We start from the raw sequence: 9,486 nt of genomic DNA, 5'->3' as shown, positions 1-9,486 counted from the left end.
CCCATGCTAGCATGGAAAACAGACGTTAAACGATGATGATGATGACATATTTGTATCTATATATATATATATATATATGTATATATATATATATATATATATATATATATATATATATATATGCATACATATATATATATATATCCATATACATACATATATATATATGTATATAAACATATATATACATACATACATACATACATACATATATATATATATATATATATATATATATATATATATAATAATTTTCCAGAGGATGTAGCAACCGTTACCAATATAGCATAAGAACTTACCTTAGAGGATCATTAACTAGATTCCTTAAGGGTCGTTCTCACAGTTTATATTTATATTATAAGGTTTTTAACTTTTAAATTTTCATATTCAAAAGAGACAGAGACTTCAAATTCGATATATCGATTTATTCGATATATCAAATTTGAAGTCTCTGTCTCTTTTGAATATGAAAATTTAAAAGTTAAAAACCTTATAATATATATATATATATATATATATATATATATATATATATATATATATAATAAAGGAGTTACGACGCAAAAACGTATATATTCAAATGAACATATTTATCTTCTTCAATATATATTTCAGTGTATATATATATATATATATAAATAAATACATACATTATAAGTATGAATGTATATCGATAAAATAAGTGATGCTGTTTATTTTACTAATATTGTTTAACGTTTGAATTTATTTATTTAACTAACAGTATAACCCGACGTTGTACGGGTGTAACTTATTGCGCCATCTATGATAAGTCTTGCTAGGTGAAAATCAACTAAAAAAGAAAGCCTTACAACAAAAAAACACTTATGATGTAAATATGTTCAGAATTCAAAAGACGATGAAATCAATAGGGAAAGTCTGAAGGCTGTTTTGTGTAACATTATCAAGTGTACGTAAATTTCATCCGTCTAATTGGCTATACAAATGCTTGTGCAAAACAACTTTTTGCACTGCCCTGATTATACATAGCAGGGTAATCCCTTTTCACAGGAGCTAGGACAGCAATTTCTGATGAAGCAATTGCCGGCGATCTGTTGCTACACAGTTCTGCCAGAATTCTATCAGATTGGGCAGTAGATGTTGATGCACCATTTTGCATTATGTTCAAAGTAGCTTCTGGAATATCGTAAATTGCTGCAGTCTGTTGCTGTCTTTTTAAACCGGTTGCTTTCTTTCCCCAGCAAGCTCTCTTCTTTGGAAGCATAATCTATGTACATATTAAACAGAACAACAAAAGTTATAACAGATAGCAGGGTTGGTAGTTTTCACATTTCGGTAATTTTTCAGATTAACACCCGCACAATTACCTAACCCTAAACCTAACCCTAAGCCTAAAACCCTGACCGTGACCCTAAAACCGTAACCGTAACACTAAAACCCTATCCCTGACCCCAAAACCCTAACCCTAACACCCTAGTGAAAATCGTGCGGGTGTTAATCTGAAAAATTATCCACATTTTGCAATGTGTTGTCCTGTCTACAAAAGCTCTGTAGTTTGTATATTTACAAAACATTGACGAACATGAGTTATATTGTAGTGAATGCTTGTGTGTACGTGCACATGTCCAATGATTCACAATTAGAATTAATCAAACTTCATCACACATCTTACAGGTAAATAAAAATAAAAACAAAGTAAATTGGAAAAAAAATTTAGAAATCAAACACACACACACAATATTCCTAAAATTGCTCAAATTTCTAACTTTCCTTCAAGTATGTGAGTAACCTGAAATTATCTTTTGTTTTCCCCTTTGTTTATGTTCTAATTTACAATTCATTTCCACTGTAATCACTTTGGAGGAAAAGGTAAAAAATTAACCTAGTGGTTTTGTTTCCTTGGAAAGACAGCGACTAGTCTAATATCTTCCTAAAAATAACAAAGAAAAACAATTTTTAAATCCTTTCCATATTAAGATACAAATTCATTTTTCTGTTGTTTTTTCGAGGTTGTGAACAGATTTCAGACTGTCTAACAAAGGCAAGTGCTCCTCTCTGAGATGTTGAGAGACCTATTAAGCCAGTAATTATTGAATTTTGAAGTTTTGAAAAACTTCAGTATGTCAGCATACCTATATTGACTTAAAATTCGAGATGACCAGCAATTTGTTAATATTCTCTCCCTTAGGACAAAGACTGAGTGTCTAAGAGATGAATGCTATGTTGTGTATTCAAATAATATATATATGAACAGCTTTAAATGTGTTGACCACTAAAAACATGAGACACATAGGTAGTATGTTTTCAAAAATAGGGAGAGATTTTTGAGAGAGACTTGTGATTTTGGTGAAGATAGAGTCATGCTCTGAAGTTTACTGTATATGAATGATGTCAAATAAGCCATTAAGGAAAGGTTAACCTCTTCTTTCTTTTTTTGCTAGGTCAAGATGATGAAATTAATTCTACTGAAACTACTGCAAGTTGATAACTAGAAAAGTCATGAGTAAGGAGGTGCTAAGACAAAATGCTAGATATAGTTGATAGTATGGGGTGTAGGAAGAGGGCATCAGATACATCAGTGATTAAAAGAAAAGAGGATGAGCTTGCATAGAGGTATCATAAAACAATCAAGCAGTGAAGAATAGCATCCATTGTAGTGGTGGTAGAAAAGACAGAGAAGAGACAGCACTTCTGTAGGACAGGAACTGACGTCTGTGAGTGATATTATGCCAGTTAATCAAGTGGCATCTCTCACTGGAAGCAGACTAGAACCCTCATTGTGGATCCCCCCTAAGCTTCCTTGTAGTGTCAGTAATTACCATAGGCTGAAATATTTTCTGGTTCAGAAGAGGACTAATCTTTGAGATGCAGTCCTAACTTATATTAATTCTCAAAAATATAATTACCAAATTCGATGACTGGCACCCGTGCCATTGGAGCGCTAACAACACCATCCGAGTGGGATCACTGCCAGAGAAACGGTCTTGCTTCCGTGCTGGTGGCACGTAAAATGCACCATTTGAGCACGATCATTTCCAACTTCGCCTTACTGGCACTTGTGCCGGTGGCATGTAAACAAAACATTGGACTGACTCCTGTGCGGGTGACACGTAAAAAACACCATTTGAGCATGGCCGTTGCCAGTACCGCCAGACTGGCCCTCATGCCGGTGGCACGTAAAAGGCACCCACTACACTCTCAGAGTGGTTGGCATTAGGAAGGGCATCCAGTTATAGAAACTCTGCCAGATCAGATTGGAGTCTGGTGTAGACATCTGGTTTGCCAGTCCCCAGTCAAATCGTCCAACCCATGCTAGCATGGAAAGTGGACGTTAAATGATGATGATGATGATGAGTGCATGAATTTGGATGAAGTTTGTTGATAAGGTATAATGATCATTGATCTACATTGTGAATGAGGTTTTTACCAGTTGTCTCTTTCAACCTGCCCAGGTAGGTTGAATATAAGTAAGTTGATTATTTGAGAGCATTTTCTTGTGCTGAATTTGAGTTCTTTTTAACTTACAAGCTGCAGAACTATAATCAGAAAAATACATGCCTTTATTTCCTTCATATGTTGCACATATCTCAGGAAAAAGTTGAAGAAACTTCTCAATGATCTTTACTTCTACATTCAAAGGTTTTGTGGGGTCTACATCATTCATGAAAACACTGATGCAATATTCAACAATTTGATAACTTCACTCCTGGCAAGAATCAATATATTCTAATATGACTTACATTACTAGTATGTACAGATGATAGTAAAACCATAATCATCATTTTAACGCCTACTTTCCCATGTTTGAATGAGTCAGATGAAACTATGTTAAGGCACAGTTTTTTATGGCTGGCCAACCCTTACCTATCCTCCTCAGTCTATTGAACAATGAACAGCCTAAATATGGTTACAAGGAAGACTGGAAACAAACAACAACATTTGTATGAACAGCGAGGTTTTTGTTTACAATCAACAAACACAAATGGGAAGACGAAGGAAAATAGAAACTCATTGCGCGCACACACACACACACACACACACACACACACACACACACACACAATGAGCTTCTTTAATCAAATTCTATCAATCCTTTTGTTATCATATTTCTGCTGAAATATACTAACCTTGTTTCAACTAATTTTTGAAATAACAAAGAATTTAGTGAAATAACTTTGACATTATCAATCCAGAGTATGAAACATAAAATAACATGAAATTTTAAGGTAAGTTTTAGTTTACATTTCTTAAAAACAAGGAATCTATACCATATAGCCAGGGGCAGTCTCAGGTAAGTTGGTATCAAAAGGATTAACCTCATAGAGTATTGGTCAACTCATACATACAGTAAACAACACTAGCTGACAGTTTGGTCCATGCAGTTGGACTAAACCCCTACCAACATCACTGTGAATTTTTTAACCACATAGCCATGCATGAAATATTACTGATTATATTCTCCAAATGTATGAAAAATTACTGATTATATTCTTCAAATCCAAGCTTTCTTTCTTTAATTAAAACATTAAATAAACAAATAAATTATTAATAAATAATATCACTGAATTCTAACTCACTACTAGAGTTATAAACTACTATGATACTCAAAAATCAAAAGTTAAATGTCTGAAGAATTTTATTTGATAAAATGGAAAAAAAATAAATGTATATAATGAAAACAGGATGTTGATTGACAAGAAGTGTTTTCTTAAGTAAGGCTAAACTTTATATAAGAATAGGCTGGGCAAAGTTCAGAGAGCTCCTACCTTTGTTAGCAACAAAGGATCTCTCCCTCCTCAGAATGGAAAGCAGACTGTATGATGCCTGTGTGCAAACAGCTATGCTGCACAACAGTAAAGCATGGGCTGTGACCACTGAGGACAAGTGTAGGCTTGAAAGAAATGAAGTCAGCATGCTTCACTGGATGTGCAATGTCAGTGTGCATGTATGACAGACTGTAAGCATCTTGAGAGAAAAGAATTGGGCACAAGAGGCATCAGATGTTATGTGCAAGAGAGACAACTGCGATGATATGGTCATGTGATGCATGTGGAAGAGGACAGCTGTTTAAAGAAGTGCTGATCTGTAACTGTGGAGGGAACCTGTGGAAGAGATAGACCTAGGAAGACATGGAGGCAATGACTAGTGACCAAGACTTTTGGCAATATGCTGTGCTTAAGACCTGTCAAACCAAGTGAAATCATAGTCATGGCCAATACCAGTGTCACGTAACTTGCATCCATGCTGGTGTCATGTAAAAAGCACCTTTCAAGTGTTGGGCCTTACAGAGGCAATGTGGTCGATGTCGGTGACAGATAACTAGCACCCATGCTGGTTGTATGTAAAAAGTACCTTTGGCAACATGCTATGCTTGAGAAGACCTATCAAGCCAAGAGAAATCATAGTTGTCGCAGATACTGGTGTCATACAACTAGCATCCGTGCCAGTGGCATGTAAAAGCACCCATTACACTCTTGGAGTGGTTGGCATTAGAAAGGGCATCAAGCTGTAGAAACCATGCCAAATCAGACTGAAGTCTGGTGTAGCCCCTCAGTTTACCAGCCCTGGTCAAAACATCCAACCCATGTCAGTATGGACAATGGACATTAAATGATGATGACGGAAGAGTGCTTAGTCCCTGTTTTGGGCCCCAAACAACAATTTTTAGGACTCAATAATAATTACAATTACTTGCAACAGAGGACTTTAAGAATTAAGGATGTACATTCACCACGAGAGGTCATCAATGATATTTGGAGCAATTGCAAGCTTCACAGGTTCGAGGCAAGATGTAATGATATGTCCTTGATAACTACATTACTTGTATTTTTTGATGTTGAAGGAAACAAGATTTGCATAACCTCATTAAAAGGGTTGACATGAGATATATTGTGTTACAATGTGGATAACGTTTAGGTGGAGAAAAGTTAAGGATGAATGAGAGGTGGCATAATCAGCACAAGAGTGGGAATTGTTGATGACATGTAGGCCATTGATATATAGGAGAAAGAATGTTGAGGGCAACACAAACTATATGCTGGAAAACATAGTCTAGCACATAATAATAAAAGATCAGTTACAGTAGGGGGACAACCCACGGCTTTTATCTTTATTCAATTTCAGTTATTTTAGACCAGTATAAAACTGATACTTATTCATTATTATCTAACATGATGAAAGAAATCTTTGGACATAGTTCTATTATGTATAGGGTCTGGTCTGTAACTTTACAATGCAAGTGTTGAAAGCAATTCATTTGAAATTGAATATAATTAACATAAATGATAAAAATGTAAAAACAAAGCATACTTCAAATGATGTAGATGAGAAATTGAGAAATAAGTTTAAGTAATAATAAAAATTATTTATAACTACCATGTGATTTTTAAACATTCTGTTGACCGAATTCTTAACGTTAATTCTGTCTAATACAGCCACCTCTTTATGATAGATTTATTATTATTATTTTAACAACTAAACACCCTTTTAGTTGAACCAAAGTTGATTAAAATCCTGAAAGGTATCAAACTCTGACAAACAGTCATAGCCCAACAGAACTGTGCAAGAAGAATATGCAATTGGAATTAAATCAGCACTTTATGATTTGAGCAATAAACAGGGGTCTTTTATGTTTCAAAGCAATTTTGAGAGTATTCTTGTACTGGTTTTAGCTCTCTCTTCTTGAGGTACTATTCTTAACAATCAGTATGTAGTAAGTCTAGATTTCAAAGCCAAATTGTGTCATAACTGATTAATAAATCCATTTTTTGGTGAAACAAATTTTGTGAGTACCATAGAGTTTAACCAAACTGCTTCAAGAGTCATTCCTTAATTAGAAGAGTGGTCATCACTGTATCATGAATTTGCTTCACCAGAGCAAACCACAATAAACAGCCAATGAGGAAATTCTCTGTTGAATTACTTGACATGTTAGAAAAATAGCAGCTAAATCTCCCTCAAATCACTCATTACTGTCTTAATAAAGAAAGAAGACATTGCATATTGGAATCTTAAATGCACCAACCTGAAAATAGGATTGATTAATCACAACTGGAATGTATTTCAATATAAGATTGTTCAACGAGACTGAACTGATACTAACAGCAATAAAAATATAAAAAAGAGCATATAAAAGATCTGTAGATGAATACATGCGTAAAAATGCAGGTAAACATATGAAGAGAAAATATAGGTGAAACTTTTAATGCAAAAAATCCAGTTGAGCTTTAAACTAAAAAAAATATAAATAAACAGAAGTGACCTTTGTGTATCAGACTTTTTTCTGCATATCAAAACAAAATGATGTCTGAATGAAAATAACACTGATCACAACAATTAATAATACCTTTTCATAGTGAGTGTCCACACACAAATAGGAAAGATATGCAGTGAGGCAAGCAAAACAGCTTTCACAATAGGTACTACCACCCAAGCTTTCAGCTTCTTTGTACATTTCATTGATGGTGTTTATTGTTTCTGCAAATGTTGATCTTTCAATCTGGAATGTTAAAGATTAAAGTTGGTTAGAATAGAAGACATTATGTAGCTGCAGTTAAAGATTATTTATTTATTTATAATGGGAGTATTATAAGTATTTTTAGACTACATGAAAGCTGCAGTGATGAGCTTGATGATGTTGAAATGTTGCATTGTTATCGTGTAGTTTGAGTTAATCTTGGCCATACAATCTTATGGTATATAATAGGTCAGTCAAAGAATTGGATATGATAATAGACTCATTGCTCCAGATATAATTTGTCTCAGCTTGGTTAAGGATGACACCATACATTCTGCATAGATTATTATATGGGTTGCAGTATGGGTATGTTGCAATTCCTTCATTGCCCACTTTTGTTCTTATATAAGCACAGGATCAGTTAGTGGCCATATTGTAGGCAAATATAGTGAATATGGTAGATAAATGTTTTGGTAACCATATCAGCTCACATTTGAGAGAGAGCAGACAGACAGACAGAGAGTAACTGCAGAAGTGTGAAAAACCAAATTGGCTTTGACTTGAAGCACAGACAACCAGAACAAATACTGTAAGGCATTCTGGCATTTAAAGACTCTGCTAATTCACTACCAAGATAGTGGACTTGATCAGAATGTGACTGCTACTGTTCCTCTTTGGCCAATAAGCATTTGTGGTTCCAAGGCATAAATTCTGAACAAATTTGAAGAGAACATAATCAATGTGCTTGAAATGTGAGTGAATAGGAAAGTGTTACTAGTTTCTTACAAAGACCATTGAACAAATGCAAGTGTTGCACAAGTAGATGAAAGATAACAACCCTTTAACATTGTGAAAAAACTAAAGCTCATCTATTATCCATAATTGAAGCAGAGGTCTGGAAAGCATTATCATCATGGAAGGAAGAGTAGAGGGTACTAGATCAAGAGCCAGACAAAGAATGCAATGGATGGACAATATCATGAGCTGGTTGGACAAGAGTGGCAAGGCAGCTGGGGAACTTGCACTTAATCGGGAAGATTTTGTTGTAGTATCATTAATGTGCTGCAGCATATGATACAGGATGACAATGACAACTATTTCTCTGCTCTTATTATTGGTGATGTGCAGCACAGTATTGTGTTTAAGTCACAAATGATATTATTGTTGAACCACTAAAATATTTGAGCTACATATTGTACATTTGAACCAGATAAATTTTGGAGAAGTCTTGTGTGCTATGAAGAGAATAAAATTCTTGTCAGTAAGGCATGGAAATAATTAAGCAGGAACAGTACTGGCGTTAAGTGCCTGATTATCAACAGTCATCAGATACCTCCACTGAAGTGGAGAGAATCAATTATTGCTGCACAATAATGCACAAAGTTCAAACATATGATTAAATTTTTATCTGGAAATCTTCAAATGATCAAGTGCGAGCCAATGAGGGACATTAGATTTTGACTATTTTGCTACTGAATAAAGAATAATCAATGACTGGATACTTCTGTTGCAAGGTATTGTACCTTGTTGACGATGACTTGAAAAAGACAGGTTTGACAGAGCTGTCTGAGTGCCAGTACCAGTTACAGTAGATTTAAGATTGTGATGTGTTATGCTTGCTAAAAGTTTGAAATAACAGAAAATCTACTCTGAGGAATGGAATTGGCAATTTAGCAATGACAAAAATGGCCATTGAAAAAACTCGATGTAATCCTATAGTTGGTTAAAAAGAAAATGTTCAACTGCTTGGAATACTATTAGTATTGATTTCCTGCCACTGGGCACAAAAACAAATGGTAAAATGCTAACCTTGCTGAATAATCTACAAGAAAATGGATGTCTGTGATTCAGTTGTTGACATAAAAAAGGCAATGAGTTGTTTCCTTATTAGATGCATAGTTGTTGCTAATTCTTGGTTTTGGTGTAAACCATTAGAGATGGAATTTTATTGAAAGTACAAGGCTGTGCTGGATGCAATGGTAAAGACTACTATTAGACTTATGATTGAATCAACACTTCCAAATGCCAGGTCTGGGCATACTGGACTCAAG

At 34.6% G+C, this 9,486-nt stretch overlaps 1 protein-coding gene across 7 annotated transcripts in view; it reads right to left on the bottom strand.

The window, feature by feature from the left end:
* Positions 1-9,486, bottom strand: part of LOC106881403 (golgin subfamily A member 7) — a 99,983-nt gene that overhangs the window by 30,594 nt on the left and 59,903 nt on the right. For all 7 annotated transcript variants that reach the window (XR_016244251.1, XR_016244250.1, XM_089362556.1 and 4 more), the window contains one exon: positions 7,325-7,477. Coding sequence is in view for 5 of the 7 variants with exons in the window: in XM_089362556.1 (XP_089218682.1) it covers positions 7,325-7,477 (153 nt within the window). In the remaining 2 variants the exon portion in view is untranslated. The remainder of the gene's footprint in view (positions 1-7,324; positions 7,478-9,486) is intronic.

This window comes from Octopus bimaculoides, chromosome 14, assembly GCF_046866305.1.
Source record: "Octopus bimaculoides isolate indiv1 chromosome 14, ASM4686630v1, whole genome shotgun sequence".
Classification (NCBI taxonomy): domain Eukaryota; kingdom Metazoa; phylum Mollusca; class Cephalopoda; order Octopoda; family Octopodidae; genus Octopus; species Octopus bimaculoides.
This window is presented reverse-complemented; position numbering and strand designations above follow the sequence as displayed.